This window comes from Hypanus sabinus, chromosome 22, assembly GCF_030144855.1.
Source record: "Hypanus sabinus isolate sHypSab1 chromosome 22, sHypSab1.hap1, whole genome shotgun sequence".
Lineage (NCBI taxonomy): Eukaryota > Metazoa > Chordata > Chondrichthyes > Myliobatiformes > Dasyatidae > Hypanus > Hypanus sabinus.
Window position 1 is genome coordinate 68,289,895 of NC_082727.1, and position 22,018 is coordinate 68,311,912.

The 22,018-nt window shown below is 39.0% G+C and overlaps 1 protein-coding gene across 7 annotated transcripts in view; it reads left to right on the plus strand.

The window, feature by feature from the left end:
• gpam (glycerol-3-phosphate acyltransferase, mitochondrial) overlaps nt 1–22,018 on the plus strand; it is a 189,870-nt gene that overhangs the window by 151,597 nt on the left and 16,255 nt on the right. For all 7 annotated transcript variants that reach the window (XM_059947969.1, XM_059947972.1, XM_059947966.1 and 4 more), the window contains 7 exons: nt 9,818–9,903; nt 10,528–10,643; nt 11,437–11,507; nt 12,634–12,898; nt 14,122–14,258; nt 14,813–14,890; nt 16,720–16,845. In XM_059947969.1, the coding sequence (XP_059803952.1) occupies nt 9,818–9,903; nt 10,528–10,643; nt 11,437–11,507; nt 12,634–12,898; nt 14,122–14,258; nt 14,813–14,890; nt 16,720–16,845 (879 nt within the window). The remainder of the gene's footprint in view (nt 1–9,817; nt 9,904–10,527; nt 10,644–11,436; nt 11,508–12,633; nt 12,899–14,121; nt 14,259–14,812; nt 14,891–16,719; nt 16,846–22,018) is intronic.

Genomic DNA, 22,018 nt, shown 5'->3' on the forward strand with positions numbered 1-22,018 from the left:
TTTCAAACTCCGTACCCTGCTAAACTTCAAGTGTTTTATCGAGATGGGATCCAACTGTATCAGACAGTGGAAGAGGCGACTACAGACATGAAGGCCAGAGGGTTGCCAGTCAGGGTGATCAAACCGAGGGAAAGCCTGGCAGAGGAATTATCCCACTCCGCTTGGGAAATAGTGCGAGAATCGAGAAGGCAGGAGAAAGGAGGAGGCCGAGAGAAGTATATCAGGAAGAGACCGGGAGTTTTCCAAAGACAGCCCTCACCCCCTCCAGAAGAGCCATAAGGTTTGGTTAACTTTAAAAATGTTGAGAAGCTAAACGGAAGCAAAAGTAGATGGTGATGTACCTATCTCAAGAAATACTTATAATGTGGATTTTATATTATTTAGTTGTTATTCTTTATTCGCTCACTCCTTTCTCCCCACCAAAATGAGAATATATATCAATATATATGTGCATATATTTGTATGTATGTAATATCTATGTGTGTGTGTGGGGGTGTGTATATATATATATATAGGAGGAGTACACAGGGAAATCTTTTCTGTGTAAATACTGCAATGGGGGCCCTCAACTCACAAGTAGGGGGGGTTATCCCCCACAGCTAGACATTTCCTCTAGCTCAACACAGGGTCATCTACTAGAGACCTCAGCCTTAAAACAGGTTCGTTGCCATTTTTGTTATTATTTGCATTTCTTGGTTCTTATTTGTTCAGGGAGTAGATCGATTAAGTTTTATTCTGCTAATTTCAATGATACATTGACAGATAAATACAGATGGCTACAGACAAATAAAATTAATTTCTTTTAATGTCAATGGGCTATTAAATCCAATCAAACGTAATAGAATTTTATCCAAAATGAAAAAAGAAAAAGGCCATGTAGTATATTTACAGGAAACTCATTTAAGTGATAATGAGCATAGAAAACTAAAGAGAATGGGCTTCACTAGTTTGTTTTTCTCCTCATATAAATCAGGACATAGGAGAAGAGTTGCTGTTCTTATCTCAAGTAAGCTAAATTTTGAAAAAGTATTCGAAATGGGAGATAAAAAGGTCAGATATATTCTGGTAAGGGGGAATATAGACGGAAATTCAGTTACTCTATTGAATATATACGCACCCCCGGGAAGTGATACGGTTTCTTTTAGAAAGTTACTGATGTTATGGTAGCGGAAACAGAAGGTCTCCTGATATGTGGGGGAGACTTAAACTTACAATTACAACCAAACTTAGACTCTTCCAATAGAAAAACCAATGAAACAAAATCCTTACATAAGAAAGTTAATACACTTTTTGAGGATGTTGGTTTAATTGATATGTGGAGGGACCTTTTCCCGGACAGAAGGGATTACACTCATTATTCTGCTCCCCATTCTGTATATACAAGAATAGATTATTTAATAACATTTGGAAAAGGCAAAGACAAAATAAACACCTGTGGAATTGGGACAATAGATGTAAGTGACCATGCACCTATATATTTATCTGTTGATACACCTACAACCAAAAAATACTATTTGGAAACTAAATTCAAGTCTACTCAATGATCCGTACATTAAGGAACAAATTTTTTTAAAAATTGGTCTCTACTTACAATTTAATGGTAATGGGATACTCTGAAGGCTGTCTTAAGAGGGAAAATTATAGCAAGATCTTCATATAAGAAAAAATACGGAATAAAACATTAGAGGAATTACAAAATAGGCTGAATGAACTATAGAAAAAACACAAATTAAATTTGGCACAGGATACATTAGTGGAAATTAAAAGAATTAGGAATGAAATTAATAGTTTGGCTACGCAAGAAATCAGGAAAAATTTAATGATTCTGAAACAGATAATATGAAAGTGGATCAAAATCTATGAAAATACTGGTGTGGAAACTGAAAAAAAAAGATAGCAGAAAATACAATACATAGAATTAGGGACGGAAGAATGAAAATGATAAAAAATAAGTTAAGTGAAATTCAAGAAGCTTTTGAAGTGTTTTACAAAATTCCATATTCCAAAGTTCCAGGGGGAAGCATAACCCAAGTTGATACCTTCTTGAATTCTCTAGAGTTACCCACTTTAAGCGAAAAACAAAATAGAATGATGACTGCTGACATAACTGAAGTTGAATTAAAAGCTGCAATTAGTAGGCTTAAATTAAGCAAGTCACTAGGATCAGATGAGTATACGGCAGAGTGGTACAAAGAATTTAAAAATGAGTTAATTCCTGTTTTACTCCCCACACTGAACTGGGCTTTAAAAAAGGCACAAATGCCACCCAGTTGAAAGGAAGTGATAATCTCAGCTATAACGAAAGAAGGCAAGGATAAAATGGAATTCGGTTCATTTAGACCAATAACCATTCTTAATGTAGATTATAGATTATTTACCTAAAATAATGGCCAAACGATCATGCCCAAACGATTAGAAGAGTTTCTACCCACACTGATACGTAACGATCAGACAGGTTTTATACGGCAACGCCAAACACAAGACAATATACAAAGAACACTTCACATTATGGATCATATACAAAAAAATAAAATCGAAGCAACAGTGGACACTGAAAAGGCATTTGATTCGGTTAATTGGAATTTTCTTTACGGAGTTTTACATAGATTTGGTTTCCAAGACACAATTATTAAAACTATACAGACACGATATGACAACCCTACTGCTAGGATTAAAATCAATGGATATTTATCAAATAGTCTTACCCTAGAAAGGGGCATGAGACAGGGTTGTGTCACCGCTACTCTTCGCATTATATCTGGAACCATTAGCTCAATACATCAGACAAAATGAAAATGTCAGGGGAATTACTATTAAAGGGACAGAGCGTAAATTGGCTTGTAACACGGATGACATTTTGATCTATCTAGGGCAGGGGTCAGCAACCTTTACCACTGAAAGAGCCACTTGGACCCGTTTCCCACAGAAAAGAAAACACTGGGAGCCGCAAAACCCGTTTGACATTTAAAATGAAATAACACTGCATACAACGTTTTTTTTGCCTTTATGCTATGTATAAACAAACTATAATGTGTTGCATTTATGAGATTGATGAACTCCTGCAGAGAAAACGAAATTACATTTCTGCATGCAACAAAAACATTTTGAACTCCGAAAAAAAGACGTTGGGTTGAAAGTTACTTTTAAGTAAAATACTCAATGTCTATTTGAGTCCTTCTTGTATTTATGAAAAACGCCGAACTTAAATTTTCCACCAGCAGCAAACCAAAAATAACATCAGCCAGCTGTCAGCCTGAAAAATAAAAGGACTATTTCACTGAACAATGAAAAAATATGAATATACATAAAATAATAGGCAATTAAAATATTTATCATACTTGGTTAATGGGATTTCTGCTCCTGGACCTCAGCGCACAGCGTCTGCACATCAGGGCTGTATGACGTCACCTTCATCTTTACACAGGATCGCAAGCTGTCATCTGTGAGGCGTGCGCGATGTTTGTTTTTAATAAAGTTCATGTTGGAGAACACCTGCTCACATACATATGTGGATCCAAAGATCGACAGGACTCCAAGCGCATACTTTTTCATGTTTACATAAATGTCGGGCACAGCATTCCATGTTTCAAACACAAGTTGGTCCGGATTTGGAAGGTTTTCAATATCACTCCATTTGTGATTCTGAGCAAGAACGGCCTTCTGACGGGCAACATCTTCAAGGTCTGCTGTCAAGCGTCTAAACTTGGACACCCATATGTCTTTGTCGGCTATGTCGGCCAGTTCCATCTCAAGATCAGGTTGACTCACACCTGCCAATGCAGTCGTATTCAGTAGGGAAGGATCGATGCTTAAGGGAGTGACCGGGAAGGATAATGTGTTTTTTTCCTCTCTGAACTCACAGAAGCGTTTCCCAAACGATGTTTGCATTGCGATGATTGCAGAATGTAAATACTCCGAAATTATCATGTCGTGACCTTGTTTGAACTCTCTCAAATTGGGGAAGTGAGACAAAGTGCCTTTCTGTAAATCTCTGGCAAGCACTGTCAACTTGCGCTCGAATGCCAAGACATCCTCCAACATGTGCAGGGCTGTGCGTCCTTTCCCCTGAAGAGCTGTGTTCAGCGTGTTCAGGTGCGCTGTCATGTCTACCATGAAGTGTAGCTTTTCCAGCCACCCTGGCTGTTCCAGCTCAGGAAAGTTGAGCCCTTTGCTGCCCAGGAAAGTTTTCACTTCTTCCAGACACGCGACAAAGCGTTTCAGCACCTCCCCTTTGGACAGCCACCGGACTTTGTTGTGCAGCAGGAGATCAGAATATGCGCTTTCCATCTCGTCCAGTAACAAACGGAATTGACGGTGATTTAAACTTTTTGCCATTATTTTATTGACAATCTGAATGACAACATCCATTACTTCTGTGCATTCCGGAGGAAATGTTTGAGCGCACAGTGCCTCTTGGTGCAAGATGCAGTGAAAAGTCAGCAGCTTTCTGTCCAGCGACTTCTGCAGTAAAGCCACAAATCCCTTGTGCGTTCCCGTCATATTCGGAGCCCCATCAGTAGCTACTGACACCAGATGGGTGGTCTTTATTCCTTTGGCTCTTAAACAATTCAAGACAGCCTCACAGATGTCCTCCCCCCGTGTTTGGTCTTTTAGAGGTATCAACTCAATCAGTTCTTCCTGTGGCCCGGCAGAGTTTACATACCGGCAGAACAACGCTATTTGTTCAATATCGCCTTTGTCTTTAGACTCGTCACAGGCAATCGAGTAGGCCACAGCTGAATTGATGTCTTTAATTTGCTGTCTTGTGATGTCTTCTGCCATTTTTATGGTTCTGTCTTTGACAGTCTTTGCAGAGAGGGGCATATCCCTGATTTTCTGCACAATTTCACTCTTGTTTTTAAAGTCCGTGAATAGATGTTCTGAAATCTTAATGAAAGATTCTTTTATATATTCACCATCTGTAAACTGCTTCCCGTGCCTGACTATTTCCTGAGCGGCAATATAACTGGCGTATGTCGTTGATTTTCCTGACTTCATCCATTTCTGGAAATGATTTTTGCTCAGATCAACCTTCCGCATCAGTTCCGAAACGGCTTTTTTTCTCTCATCTCCATCCGGATATTTTTGAGCAAAGGCTGCGTGTTTACTCTGGAAATGCCTTGCGACATTTGACTTTTTGTTGTTTGCTAGTTTCTCATTGCATATTAAGCATACCGGTAAACCAGTCTCGTCAACAGTGAAAGCAAATGAATCTGTCCACGTATCATTAAACGTTCTGTTTTCTTCAGTCACTTTTCTTTTTTTAGAATTCTCCATAGTTGGCTTACCTTGGATCGAAAAATTAAAGAAATCGCGCACTGGCGGGTGTCAGGTATTGGCAGTGGTGACGTATATTAATAGCGATAAAAACACGTTGCAGCGGTGTGTTCAGGCAGTCAGTAAACTGCAGTCGAATAACTTTATTCGAACTAAACAGCCTTGCTTCTAAGCCTCCCTCAACCCAGCCCCCATGGACGCAGATGCTGCAAAAGACACGTACTCACAAACCCCCGTAGGCAATCTCCCTTAGCCGGAATGCTGGCTAATTGAGAGCCGTTTCGGATGTGTCAGAAAATGTGTCGCCACACTTACATTGTACAAGATCACCATAATCTTCAAATTTAGAATTACATTTCAAAAGCTAACAAACTAACATAAAATACATTTTAATTAAATACTGACCAATTATTTCCCAAAGCCACAGGGAGCCGCAGCACAGAGGTGAAAGAGCCACAAATGGCTCGGGAGCCGCAGGTTGCCGACCCCCGATCTAGGGCAACCAACATAGTCTTTACCTAAATTGATGCAATCCTTTGAACAATATGGTCAATTATCAGGTAACAAGATCAACATAGATAAAACCCAATTACTTTCATATTACTATAGCCCACCAAGAGAAATTGAAAGTCGATACCCCTGGGCATGGCACACAGAGTCTTTCAAATATTTGGGCATAATTATGCCAAAAGATTTGACAAAATTATCAGAATGTAGTTATCAGCCTTTATATAAAAAAAAATTAAGGAAGATATGGCAAGATGGAACCTGATTCCTTTTTTCAGTCTCAGTTCAAGGATTGAGTCTATTAAAATGAATACACTGCCCAGACTGTTATATCTCTTTCAGATCCTACCAATAGAGATTAATCAAAATCAATTCAATGAATGGAACAAGACGTTATCAAGGTATATTTGGCAGGGTAAAAGGCCTAGAGTTCTTCTCAAAACTTTGTAATTAGCAAAGGAAAAGGGGGTATGGGGCCTACCTTCCCTTAGAGATTATTATTTTGCAGCACAGTTGAGAGCTGTGATATGTTGGTGCAACCCATCATATGACACTCAATGGAAAAACATTGAGGAGCGGGTACCTCCCAACCCCATACAAGCAATTTTGGCTGATAACAACCTGCAAAAGTACATAAATACTATTGCTAACCCATGGGTGAAATTGACTCTTAAAACATGGAAAACTACTATAAAAGAATATAATCTAGAGGAATATATTGCAATTCTTAAATGGTATGCATATGACTCGGATTTTTGGATGCTAGATTTAAGGACTGGACAGCTAAAGGAATAACAGTTCTTTGCAACATAATGAAAGAAGGAACACTGTTCAGTTTTGAAATGCTTAAAGAGAAACACTTATTAGAAAAACAAGATTTTTATCGTTATTTACAGATGCGACAATATGTTAATAAGACACTTAAAAATGTAACCAAGGCAAGTACCTGCTTGATACAGCTATTTAAAAAAGCATATAATTCAGATAACGATAGTAGAATCATTTCAAGTATGTATAAGGGGTTGACAAATCTTAAAACACATTCGACTTCATACATTAAAACAAAATGGTGGAAGGAAGGAGAGATAATTATATCTGAGGAAGAATGGACAATAATATGGAGGTATCAATGGAAGTGTACCAGTTCACAGAAATGAAGGGAGTTTGGATGGAAAAACTTGATAAGATATTTTATTACACCCTCTCCTGTTTGCTGGAGAAATTGTGGAAATCAAAATGCAAATCATTATCATATTTTTTGGGACTGCCCTGTTATCAAAAACTATTGGAGGGGGATACACAATGCCCTACAAGACATCTTTAAATGTGAAATACCCTTAGAGAGTAAGACCATATATTTTAGATATATACCTCAAGAATAGTTGAAAAGAGATAAATATGTAATGAATATACTGTTGGTGGCTAGTAAAAAGACTCTTACTAGGAAATGGTTATCACAGGAGAGCCCAACTTTAAATGCATGGATGGAAATTACAATGGACATTTACAAAATGGAGAAGATAACAGCATCTGTTAATCATAAGCTGGAACAATTTGATTCATACTGGGAAAAATGGTTTAACTACATAATGCCTCAAAGGCCTGATTTTATTCTCACAAATCAATATGTTGTAAAAAAAAAGATCACTCCCTACTTGTACATAGTTTTTTCTTTTTGCTTGTTTTTTCTTTCCACTCTTTTCTTTAAGTGTATACCTCAGATAAATACTTCGCAGAGTTTTATTTGATATATATGATTATATAATATATATGTACAATGTCTGAAATACATCTTATGGAAATGTTTGGTGATGAACTTCAATAGAAAAAATTACAAAAACATTTATTTATATCAAGGGGAATAGAATATAAAAGCAAAGAGGTTATGCCAAGGCTTGAAAGACAGTAGTCAAGTTGCACTTGGAATATTGTCAATAGTTTTGGGTCCTATATCTCAGAAAGGATGTATTGTCATTGGAGAAAGTCCAGAAGAGGTTCATGAGAATGATTCCAGGTATGATGGGGTTAACATATTAGGAGCATTTACAGGCTTTAGGCTTGTACTCACTGGAATTTAGAAGAATGTTGTGGGGGGGGGGGTGCTGTGAGGCACAGTGGAATCTCATTGAAACCTACCTAACTTTGAAAGGACTAGGTAGGGTGGATGTGGAGATGATGTTTCCTGTGGTGGGGGTATCCAGAACTAGAGGGCAGAGTCTCAAAATTGAGGGATGGAGCTAAGGAGGATTTTTTTTTAACCAGAGAGTAGTGAATCTGTGGAATGCTCTACCAGAGATGGCTGGTTGTGGAGGCCAAGTCCGTGGGTATATTTAAAACAGAAGTTGATAGCCTCCAGATTGGTCAGGGCATCAAAGGATATGGCCAAGAAGGCAGGTATATGGAGTTGAGTGGGAAGCTGGATTAGCCATGATGGAATGGCAGGGCAGACACAATGGGCTGAATGGCCTAATTCTGCTCCTATGTCTTATGGTCTTAAACGTTGAAATCGAGCTCAGCTGCAGCTCATTCCACACTCTCACAGCCCTCTGAGTGAAGAAATTTCCCCTCAATTCCCTTAAACTTCTCACCTTTCAGCCTTAACCTATAACCTCTGGTTGTAGTCCCACCCAACCTCATGGCAAAGCCTGCTTGTATTTACCGTATCTTTACCCCTTAATTTTGTATCCCTGTATCAAGTCTCTTCTCAGTCTTCTACATTCTAAAGAATACAGTCTTAACCTAAACAGTCTTTCCTTATAACTTGGATTGTCCAGGTCCACATCATGCTTATAAATTTTCTCTGTACTCTTTCAACCTTCTTTACATCTTTTCTGTAGGCTGGTGACCAAAACTGCACAGAATACTCCAAATTAGGCCTCATCAATGTCTTATACAACTTCAACATAACATCCCATCTTCTGTACTCAATACATTGATTTATGAAGGCCAATGTGCCAAAAACTTTCTTTATGACCCTATCTACCTAGTATACCACTTTCAACGGATTATGGACCTATAATCCAGATCCTTTTGTTCTGCCACACTCCTTAGTGCCCTATTGTTCACTGTGTAAGACCCACCTTGCTTGGTCCTACCAAAGTGCAAAACCTTGCACGTCTACCATTTTTCAGCCCACTTTTCCAGCCAATGCAGATTTCCCTATAAACCATGATAGCCTTCCTCACTGTCCACTTAAATTTGCTGATCCAGTTAACCATATTATCATCTGCATCATTGATTATAGATGACGAACAACTCGGAACCCAGCACTGATCCATGTGGCACACCACTAGTCAGTGGCCTCCAGTCAGAGAGGAAACCTTCTGCTAGCTTCTCCCACAAAGCCAATGTCTAATCCAATTTACTACCTCATTCTGAATGCAGAGCAACTGAACCTTCTTGAGCAGCCTCCATGTGGGACCTTGTCAAATACTTTACTAATGTCCTTATAAGCATCCAATGCCATGCCTTTATCCACTTTCCTGGTAACTTCCTTGAAAAACTCTGTAAATTGGTTAGACGTGACCTACCACACCACAAAGCCATGCTGTCAGTCCATGTCTGTCCAAAGACTTGTATATCTGGTCCCTTAGAATATCTTCCAAGAACTTTCTCACAACTGATGTCAGACTCACCAGCCTATAATTTCTTGGTTTATGTTTAGAGCCTTTTTAAACAGCAGGATAATATTGGGTATCCTCCTATTATACCTCTTTTGTCGCTAAGGATGTTTAAAATATCTCTGCTAGGGTCCCAGTAATTTCTGCACTTGCCTCCTGTAGGGTCCAAAGGAAAACCTAGTCAGGCCCTGGAGACTTGACATGTTGGCTTTGGAGTCAAGTCCTTGTTTATCTTCATAGTGAAACAAAACATAGCTTAATTTTGTTAATTATTTTAGCATCTGGCCAATTAGCAATTTCAAAATTCATGTCTCAGTTCTCCATTACAAATGTTAGGTTCACTTTTATTAAAAAAAAGAGTTTGGAACATGGGTGAAAATATCAATACAAAAATGTAAGCTTTGTTTCTATAGGAATACATTGATGCTCAGAGGAACCGTCCATTGCCTGCAACACTTTCCTTAGAAGTTGTTCTTCTGCCAGCTATTATCACAGATAGGTAAGATTTGGGTTTGTAATGGGAAGCACATACTGTAGATCACTTGCATTATTAAACTCCAAATAGCTGAGCATCTTTAATTAGTATCCTGCAAGAACTTTCACCGGTAATAGTAAAGATGTGAAGAGTTGATGGTTATCTGTCTTTTTTTAATGCAAGTGTACGTTTGCATGGCTTTAATATGTTTCTAAGTGATTTAATGCCTCTGATGCTGCTAGTCAATGGAGCAATTGGAAGAAATATTTTGCATCTTGTGTTTCCAACCCAAACCACCAGAGTTTTTCATATAAACTCTTCCCACAGCATCATACCCTATGATGCAGTGGTTTTAATCTATGAAAAATTCTTTTAAAAGCACTTCTTTATTTCTGTTAAGATTGCAAAATCACTGGATTTCTGGAAGAAACTTTTTATCAATAAAATGAAATCTCAAATGAGTGAATGGTTTAATGCTAAATTAAATCAAAATTTTAGAATCCTTTTTAATATTGTTAAATGTATGCAGTTTAATTAAGACTAGTAATGCATAATATGTTCCTAATTTTTGAAAAATGTATATATAGGTGGCTTTTATAATTTAAAAAATCCTATCATGTTTCACTCCACTCTGATTTGTCCATTTAGACCAGGCCTCAATCATGTTGAGCAAGAGTCTGCACCAGTTATAAACACCAGAGATTTCTCAGATGAGCAATACAAGAGACAAGTGATCTGCAGTGTAGCAAGGCACGCACTTTACGGTAAGTATAGCTAGAATCCTTTTAAAGCTTTGAATTTTCTTTGATTTCAAATTCATCATTCATTTTAATTTAAAACAATACAAATTTAAAAAATTAAGGTGATGGCTGAAGTTGCAAACTGTTTTATTGGTAGTTTAAATTCAACTAGAATGTGAAACCTGAAGAAATTGAAACAAGTAACCCAAGTGATTTCAACTGAAAGCTCCATGCATGAGGTAGCTAGGAATAGAAGGATGTGCTGATAGGATTAGATCAGGGCTTCCCAACCTGTTTTTTTAATGTATGGACTCATACCATTAACTGAGTGGTCTGTTGACCCCAGGTTGGGAACCCGTGGGTTAGATGAAATGGAGCAGTTTTTTATTACATATACTGTAGACAGTGATATGGGCTAATCGGATTAAATGGGCTATTGTAAATTTTGTATAACTTGCAGTACTTTCTCCAATCTTGTATAAAGTGGCAACAAGTTTTGTATGATTGATTCTAGGGGACAAGAGAGTACAGAATATCATTCTGTACTCCTTTCCTGTTGCTGGAGAGAGTTATATTGGAAGCATGTGGACAGATGTGGCTCAATTGCTTATGCACTTGTGGTAGTATTTCACAAGTCTTTTACTTGGCTACAAAACACTCATTTATTTCCAAAAGGAAACTTCAGTGAAACATATGGAAACTTCTAGCATATTTGATCACATGTATAATGAATTAAGTATGTGTTTTCTACACAGTGATGTCTGTGTTGTCTTATTTCCTTCCATTTGTTGATTGTCATGTCTTTTTTATATTCCAGCTGCCAGCAGGTGTTCTGCTGTGATGTCCACTCATATTGTTGCATGTCTGTTGCTGTACCGACACAGGGAGGTGAGAGTTTTTGAGTTTGTGAACTGGCACCTACTAGCATGGTGAAAAAGTCCAAGGTGCATTTTGCTGCAGTACTTTGGGAGTAGAAAGTTGCATTTTGAGCTTATGGAAGAGACCAACATGAGGCCATAATAAGGAGTAATTTGCACCAAATGGTTTGCTACATCACACTGGCTGATTGTTGTAAAAGGTCTCAAATGCAGTTTATGGCAATTACATGAAACAAATCCCAAAATTACTCAATAAAAATTATACATGCATAGACTGTACCCTTTACCTATATGTTAATTCCTAACACATAAAATCCTTCTATAGTATTTTCTTAAGAGAGTTATAATGATGAATCTTTAAGAACAAGAAATGTAAATTACATGGATTTGACTTAGTCCGGTGTGGTAATTCAATATTTGACATTGAGTTACTACCGTGATTGTATTTCCTAAGGCAGTGCATCAGTAGAAAAATAAATAAGATCAGAAAATTGTGGACTCAGCTCAGCACATCACAGGAACCAGAATAGAGTCTGTCTATACTTCCACTGTCTTTGGAAAAAAAGCCAGCATAATAAAAGTCCCACTCACTGAGGACATTTTCTTCTCCCCTCTCCTGTCAGGAAGAAAATACGAAAGCCTGAAAGTACATACCACCAGGCTCAAAGACACCTTCTAACCCATTGTTATCAGACTCTTGAACAGAGCTCGTATGTGATAAGATGGACAATCTACCTCATTATGATTTTGTACTTTTATCACATTATTCTTCACTGTTATTGTTTTACCTTGTTCTACCTCAATGCATAGTGTAATGATTTGATCTGTATAAACAGTATGCAAGACAAACTTTATACTATATCTTGATACATGTGACAATAATATACTAATACCAATCATTCTTTGGTGCCCTTACTCAAAATGTATTGTGTACACGTCTTAGCTTATCTTGGAAGAAGCATGAGCTGGGGAAAATGACAGATTTTTGTATTTGCAATCAATATTCTACTTGATTATTGCAACTGTTTGTAGAGTATCTCTTCATAATTTGCAAAAATCTCTCAATAATTGCAGATGTAAAAAGTGAATGTGATCCTACTTAACATAAATTTAATTTGGCACTTAATTTTGTTTAGGGTGTCCACTTATCCAAGTTGGTAGAAGATTTTTTCTGTATGAAGGAGGTAGTGCTGGCTCGGGACTTTGATCTAGGGTTTTCGGGAAATTCCGAAGATGTTGTAACGCATGCCCTACATTTACTGGGTGACTGTGTCAATGTCAGAAGCTCCCGACGAAACAGTGAATTCTTTATTGCACCAACCACAACAATTCCAGCCCTGTTTGAGCTGAATTTCTACAGCAATGGCATTTTTCAGGTTTTTCTCACAGAAGCAATACTTGGTAAGTGCTTAACATCTCGACATTGGTGCTAGGGCAATGTCTAGGATGTCCTTTTGCATTTTCATTTATCATTTGATTATTTTAATTTAGTTTCTAATTAAGCCATTAAGTTAATGTAATATTCAAGCTTAATACAGGGCAGCCCAGGGTTCTTATTAGAATTGTCAATCTACAAGCTGCAGCATTAAATTACTGATACTCACTAGGTGAGAGTTAGCTATTGATCTTATCATTTCCTTTAATAATTTTAGAACCCCTTTTAGTTCATTCTCAAATGAGAGGTTTGCGGGGATGAATGGGAACATTAAGGAAACAAGGGAATGTTGAAAGGCCTAAAGGGAGTAGATGTGGAAAGGATGTTTCCCATGGTGGGGGAGTCTAGGACAAGAGAGCATAACCTCAGGATAAGAAGGGCATTCATTTAAAACAGAGTTGCGGAGAAATTTCTTTTGCCAGAGGGTGGTGAATTTGTGGAATTTATTATCACGGGCAGCTGTGGAGGCCAAGTTGTTGGGTATATTGAAGGAAGAGCATGATAGGTTCTTGATTGGATATGGCATTAAAGGTTATGGGGAGAAGGCTGGGGGATGGGGCTGAGGAGGAGGAAGAAAGAGTTAGCCACGAATGAATTGCAGAGCAGAGTCAATAGGCCAAATAGTGGAATTCTGCTCCTATGTCTTGTGGTCTAATAAAATATGGCTCCTTCAAACTCCCAACTTGGAAAAGATTCTTGTCTGTAAGATTCTATGGCTGATTTCCACATATGCAAAGAATATCATCTTAGCTCAGTCACTTTCCACACCTGCCATTCTAATGAAATATTGCTACAAGAACAATGTACATGGACCAATGAGGACACAGTATTCTGAATGATTCTTACAAGGACATACTAAGGAAATGTGGAAAAAAATTCAGTTACTGTTAGAACTTGGTTGTTAATAAACTAATTTTTAGACATTTAATACTTGTATTTAGAATTGCATATAAGCTACATGATGTGAAAGCATCTGTCAGCAAAGCACTATCTAATGAGTAAACTATAATATTTTTGTTTTACTAAGTGTAAATGCACAATGAAGTACAAGGAATTTGTATTACAAGCCGTGTATTTTGGGAATGTAGTAGAGTAGCCAGATGCAATTTAAAAAGTGACCATGGATGTGAACAATCTTTCACTCTAACTTGATTATCTCTTTGTTGCATTTTATTTCAATGTATTACAGCCTGTTCCCTCCGTGCTATACTAAAGGAAAAGACTTCAGGGCCAGACAGATTGGATCCAACTGTCAGTCAAGAAAGGCTTATTCGTACAGCTGCTGATCTGTGTCACCTCCTTTCCAATGAGGTGATTGTGGGATTGGTAAGTGCCAACTGAGTGCACAAACTTCATATGCAATCTTGATTTAACTGATAATTAAGAATCCTGATTGAACATAATGTGGTTTATAGCCACAACATTTTTTTATGGAGACACAAGATAGACTGCAGATGCTGGAAAACTTCAGTCTGTCTGGGGGAGCTCAGCAGGTTAAGCAGCATCTATGGAGGGAAATACAAAGTGAACATTTCAAGTTGCGACCCTTCTTCAGGACTGGAAAGAAAATGGGAAGATGGCCAGTATAAAAGGGTGAGTGAAAGGGGTGAAGTGAGAGCTGACTGATGATAGCATGCCTCATCCGAATTTGTCTAGCATCCATCAGTGCTCGGGTTAACCCCCCCCCCCATTTCTTTACACTCCTAAAGAAGGGAATCGACCCAAAATAGTGTCTGCCCACTTCTTGTATACATGCTATTTAACCCACTGTGCTCCCCCACCACAATATTTTTATCAAATTTGGTAGATTTTGGAGCACTGAAATTATATTAATCCTGCATTAATTGGTCTAATTTAATTCTGTCTGTTTGTACTTGTAGCCATGTCAGGCCGTGTACCAGATTTTCAATGATGCTGTAGGAAAGTTCATTCAGTATGGCATCCTGTTAGTGACTGAGGTGAGAAACCAATTTACTGAATTTTCAAGTGCTTGTAAGTTTCTATCACTGATGGTTCAACCACAGTGAAGATAGATGAGAATTGGATAATGTTAAACCCATCAAAACAAGTCTAGCTTTCTCAGTAGTTCATTGGCAACTAGTGAGGTTACATTCAAAGGAAGTCTGTTTCTGTTTGATGTTCTTTGTTCTTTAATAATGTTTATAATTTAGTTTATTTCTCTGTTGGCTGTGTTTTTCATATGGAATTGCATTTTTTAATTATCCAGAATTAAGAGTTGTAATGTCCTTACAAACTTGCTGAATAAGCCCAATATTATGAACAACTGTTCAAAACAGAACACAATATGTCTTACAAAATATGGAAGTACAGTATTGAAAGTACTGTTACTCTAAAATGAAAAGAGAAAATTCTGGAAATAGTCATGAAAGATTATTAACTCCATTTTTCTCTGGAAATATTTTTTGACCTGAAGAACCTGCATGTCTAGCATCTTTTTTCTGCATTTCAGCTTCCACAGTGTTCTATGTGCATGGTCTTTTAGTTCCAGTGCTCTCCAATATTAACTTTTTTTCAATATTTTCTTGTATTTTACAATTTTAATTTTTTAATAAACTTTTAAACAGCCATTCTCTTTTTTAACATGTCTGTCAAATATTGTCATCAAAGTAATTTGTATGTAATCCAGGTGAGGTGACACTTCACCTGTGAGTCTGTTGAGGGTCATCTACTCGATCTGGTGCTCCTGGTATGGCCTTCTGCTTATTGGTGAGACCAGACGTAGATTGGGAGACTGCACCTACGAGCACCTATACTCTGTTGGCTAGAAAAAGCAGAATCTCCCAGTGGCCATCCACTTCAATTCTATTTCCCATTCCTATTCTGACATGTCAGTCCATGGCCTCCTCTACTGCTGTGATGAGGCCACACTCAGGCTGGAGATGCAGCACCTTGTATTCCTCCAATCTGATGGCGTGTATGTTGATTTCTCAATTTCTGGTAATTGTCCCAACCCCTTCACCTTTCCTGTTCCTGTTTCCCTCTCTCCTCATCTCCTTACCTATACCCATCACTTTCCTCTGGTGCTCCTCCCCCTTTTTTCTTCCATGGTATTCTACCCTCTCCTATCAGATTCCCCCTTCTCCAACCCTTTCTCTTTCTCACCTATTGGCATCCCAGCTGTTTACTTCACCCCTCCCCCTCTCCCAGTTTCACCTATCACCTACCACCTTGTATTGCTTCTCTCCCCCCCCCCCCCACCAACTTTCTTGCTCTAAATTCTCATCTTTTTCCCAGTCCTTATGAAAGGGCTCAGCCCAAAACATCGATTGTTTACTCTTTTCCATTGATGATGCCTGGCCTGCTGAGTTCCTCCAGCATTTTGTATGAGTTGCTTTGGTTTTCCAGTGTCTGCAGGTTTTCTTGTAATTGTATTTGTGGTGCGGACTCAGGACATGCACAGCAATCTGATCTCTAAGATGTACACAAAATTAATTTGAAAATTTATCACATTCTGCAATATTGCTATGACTAAATCCTGGAACTACCAAAGCAACAGCACTGCAGGAGTACATTTACTGTATGAACTTCAAAGCAACAAAATTGGGCTCACTACTATTATTACACACAATTCCTTTCAATAGCTCAGTTCCTGCTGTTTAACAAAAAAGCCAAAACTAAAAAAGAATGTATGTAAAGTCCCATTGCAAGTTCTCTCCATGCACTGTCTGTATTCCTTGCTTCCCTGCCATTTGCTTTTACTTATAATACAGTGTAGACTTGGATAGTGAAAGCCATAATAATAGGTGTTTGTTCATTGAATGAACAGGAGGATCTCAGTCCCAGTCCTACAGAGGAGGCATGGGCGAATAAGTACCCAGATGGTTTGTCCTGGAGAAGCGATGAAGAAGATGATAGTGATTACGGCGAAGAGCAACGTGATCATTACCTAAAGGTATAGAATGCAAGATTCTTCAGGCAGATTTAGTTGCCAGATTCTCAGAAATTACTTAAAGACAAGAATGGTTTATTTGATCCTAATATTGTGCCATACAATGGAAAAATCTAAGTTGATCCTTTATCAATGTATCTTCTCTCAATCAAACTGACAGCAATAGATTGAAGTACATCTCCCACCTCAGTTGCCCAACGGTGGGAAGTGAATTGTTTCTGTAAATTATTCCTCGTAGAAAGTGGTCTAGTAATCAGCGAATCATGTGAGAGAGGGAGTGCAATACAGAAACATAAGAGGAAATAACATTGTTATAATTGCTCTGAGAGCTGACGTGGACTAAGTTAACTGTGTGACCGCAAATTACATTATGTCTTCAATATGCATGAGAAATTATTTACCATTCATAAGAAATGGGCATGCCCATAGACATAGGAGCAGATTAGGCCTTTCAGCCCATCAAATCTTCTCCACTATGGCTGATCCTGGATCCCACTCAACCCCAGATGCCTGCCTTCTCACCATATCCTTTGATTCCCTGACCAATCTGGAAACTATCAATCTCTGCTTTTAATATGTCCACAGATGTGGCCTCCACAGCAGTCTGTGGAAGAACATTCCACAGATTCACTACTCTCAGGCTAAAAAATTCCTCCTTAGCTTCGTTCTAAAAGGTCGCCCCTCAATATTGAGACTGTGCCCTATAGTTCTGGATACCTCCACCATAGGAAACATCCTCTCCACCTCCACCATATCTAGTCCTTTCAAAATTCGGAGATCCCCCTTCATCAATCGTAGAATTGAATTTAGGAACCGAGAAGTAATGTTGCAGCTATATAGGACCCTGGTCAGACCCCACTTGGAGTACTGTGCTCAGTTCTGGTTGCCTCACTACAGGAAGGATGTGGAAGCCATAGAGAGGGTGCAGAGGAGATTTACAAGGATGTTGCCTGGATTGGGGAGCATGCCTTATGAGAATAGGTTCAGTAAACCCAGCCTTTTCTCCTTGGAGTGAAGGAGGAAGGGAGGTGACCTGTGTTATGTACCCCGTAATGAGTTAAAAAGGACCAGCAGAAATGGACATACCTGGAGTCTGAGTCTTCTGTTATAAACACTATTTGTAACTATGTGATAAAGTAATATAAAACAAGATAAGGCAAACAGGTTAGCAGCGTATATTAAAGTTCCCAAACTTCTCCCAGCTCAGGTGATAAATGATACAGTCTTATGATGGTTATAGGTATGAAGGCAGTTCAGTTCTGGATATTGAATTGAGTAGAGTTGGAGAGAGACGGAGATATTTCGTCTTCCCTGTGCCGATGCCGTCGAATCTTCCATGTTGTCCTCCTGCTCCCGAAACTTATTAAAGTCACCGGCTGTGACCACACAAAAGAGGATGCCATTTTCATGTGGTACAGCTATAAACCCAGGCGAGGGTTAAACACGCCGATAGCTTTCTACCGGTCACCCCTTTGTCCACACTGTGAGCAAAAACCCACCTTTGTCGTGGGCACACAAAGCTCAACCAGTGTCAGTGTCTTGGTGTGTCTGATTACAAAGCCAGTTGACCTTGTATATATTCCACAACTGCTGAACACCAGCTGTCCATTGTATAGTTCCACCTTGCCATTTCCAAGGCAACTCACAGGCTTTCTGTTGCTCTCTCTCTGTCGCTGAAATAGCACACATGTTCTCTCTCTTTTTAAAGGAACAGTCCATATTTAATTATCCTTCAGATCTTGTCACACCTCCCTCCTTTTAGGAAAAATTTTGATCAAAGAGCAAAATTTTTCTCTTATCTATCGATTGTACAGCTTATAGCAAATCATGTAATTATCAGGTAGCATAGCAAAACGTATTCAAACTTGAACTTAACATCTAGACAAGCAGTCTGCTATAATATTGTCAGTACCTTTCACATGTTTTATTTCCATGTCATATTCTTGCAAGATCAAACTCCAGTTAAGTAACCTTCTATTCTTATCCTTCATTTTCCTCAGAAACATTAATGGATTATGGTCTGTGTAAACCACAAGTGGTTTCTGCGCAGGACATATGTAGTCATCAAAATGTTGCAATGCTAACATTTGTAACAAGAGTGATAGCAACTCTTTTTCAACAATAGATTAATTTTTCTGATGCACATTAAATTTCTTTGAGAAGTAAGCTATGGGATGTTCAATTTCATCATCATCCTTTTGCAACAATACTGCCCTGGCAGCTTCATCACTAGTGTCTAGCACGATTGAAAATGGTTTATTAAAATCAGGTGCTTTGAGCACAGGATAACACAGGATGGTTTTCAGGCGTTCAAATGCCTCCTGGCAAAGGTCACTCCATACAAATCTTTCACTTTTCCCTAGGAGTTTCGTTGGGGTTAAAGCGATGTCTGCGAAGTTCTTACAAAACTTACAATAATATACAACCATTCCTAAAAACCTTCTTAACACTTTTCTTCCTCCTTACTCTTGACACTAGTTCTCAACTTACTCTCTGGTTTAACCTGTGGGGTATCTTTGTTATCTCTGCTACTCCTATGGTAGTTTTTGCTCAGGAAAAACTTCACCTTGTGGGTTAAAGCATACTCATCTGCTGACCTAGCAGACTTTTTTTTCATTCAAGTACATCTTTATGCTATCAGGGACACAATTTTTAAATTCTTCAATGAGCATCAACTCCATTAAGGCATTTATATTCCCATTCGCCCTTTTTGAGGTACACCAGCGATCAAAATACACTGGCTTTTCATGGGCAAACTCCACATAGGTTTGGTTCCAAGGCTTCCTCAATCTCTGAACTTTTGTTTATACACCTCCGGAACCAATTTGTGAACCTTAAGCACCGCATTTTCACTAAATCATAGTTCTTTGACTGTTCAAGGCAGAATACGCCTGCTGAGCCTTCCCCTTCAATGCACTTTGTAACATGACAGCCCACTGATCCATTGGCCATTGCCAAGTCTGGGCCACCTTTTTGAAGTGCAGGAAATACCTATTGACTTCAGCTTCATAAAATGGTGGTACTAACTTAATTTCTTGGTTGATATTAAACGGCATCACCAGCTCATTACCACTACCTGGCACTTGATCTTGTCACTACCATTTTTCTCTCTCAAACTCCCTGCTTCTTCTCACTCTAAATTAAATCTGTCTAACTTTATTTGTTCCAGTCGCAACTGGATCTCCTCTTTACCTAGATGAAACGTTTTTAACTCCTCCTCACTAAAGTGCTTCGTAGAAATATAGTGCTCAACTTTTAACCTTCTGAGATCCACCTTCATCATACCCTTCTTAGCCTCGCTAAGTTTCAATGCATTAACAACTTCCCACAACTCATCTTCAAAGCCGCAGGGTCTGGCACTGCCAGAGATTCTTCAACATCCATTTCTGCTGTTTTCCACTCACAAGCCAATCAAACAAAGATAATCACTCAATCAACAAGCCCCCAAATTTACAGAATAGCTCCCACCAATTTGTTCATATCCCGGACGCAGGCCCCAATTTGTTACGTACCCTGTACCAGGTTAAAAAGGACCAGCAGAAATGGACACACCTGGAGTCTGATTCTTCTGTTAAACATTATTTTATTAGTAACTACGTGATAAAGTAATATAAAACAAGATAAGGCAAACAGGTTAGCAGAGTATATGCATATATAAGTGAGTAAATAAAGTTCCCAGACTTCTCCCAGCTCAGGTGATAAATGATACAGTCTTACGATGGTTATAGGTATGAAGGCAGTTCAGTTCTGGATTTTGAATTGAGTGGAGTTGGAGAGAGACGGAGATGTTTTGTCTTCCCTGTGCCGATGCTGTCGAATCTTCCATGTCGTCCTCCTGCTCCCGAAACTTATTAAAGTCACCAACTGTGACCACACAAAAGAGGATGCTGTTTTCACGTGGTACAGCTATCAACCCAGGTGAGGGTTAAACACACCGATAGCTTTCCACCGGTCATCCCTTTGTCCACACTGTGAGCAAAAACCCCACCTTTGTCATGGGCACACAAAGCTCAACCAGTGACATTGTCTTCTGTGTGTGTCTGATTACATAGCCAGTTGACCTTGTATATATTCCACAACGGCTGAACACCAGCTGTCCATCGTATAGCTCCACCTTGCCATTTCCAAGGCAACTCACAGGCTTTCTGTTGCTCTCTCTCTCACTGAAATAGCACACACACTCTCTCTCTCTCTCTTTAAAGAAACTGTCCATGTTTAATAATCGTTCAGATCTCATCACACCTGATAGAGGTGTATAAAGTGTTGGGATGCATTGATCATGTGGATAGTCAGAGGCTTTTTCCCAGGGCTGAAATGTTTGCCACAAGAGGGCACAGGTATAAGACGCTGGGGAGTAGGTACAGAGGTGATGTCAGGGGTAAGTTTTTTACTCAGAGTGATGAGTGCGTGGAATGGGCTGCCAGCAACAGTGGTGGAGGTGGAAAATAGGCTCTTTGAAAGGACTTTTAGATAGATACATGGAGCTTAGTAAAATAGAGGGCTACAGGTAAGCCTAGTAATTCCTAAGGTAGGGACATGTTCAGCACAACTTTGTGGGCCGAAGGCCCTGTATCCAGCTGTAGATTTTCTATATTTTTATGTTTTCTTCTAAATTCCAGTGAGTATAGGCCCAAACCTTACAAATGCTCCTCATATGTTAACCCCGTCATTCCCGATCATCCTCATGAACCTCCTCTGGACTCCCAATGACAACACATCCTTTCTGAGATATTCGGCCCAAAACTGTTGACAATATTCCAAGTGTAGCCTGATTAGTGTCTCATAAAGGCTCAGCATTACCTCAAACATGAGGAAATCTGCAGATGATAGAAATTCAAGCAACACACACGAAATGCTGGTGGAACGCAGCAGGCCAGGCAGCATCTATAGGAAAAAGTACAGTCAACGTTTCAGGCCGAGACCCTTCGTCAGGACCTGCAACAGCAGCCTAATGTTGGAGTTAGAGTTAACCCTAACCCATATTGACCATGTGATCCAAGGCTGAATGGAGAGCCAGTGAGATTGCACCTGCTGTAGACCTACTGTGGCAATGGGCAGATTACAGCAGGTTCTGTTCCTTGCTTAGCAATTGCTTCTAGCCATGACCAACCTCTCAAAACACTTCATCACAGTAAATGTGAGTGCAACTGGGTGATAGTCATTGAGGGAGCTCACC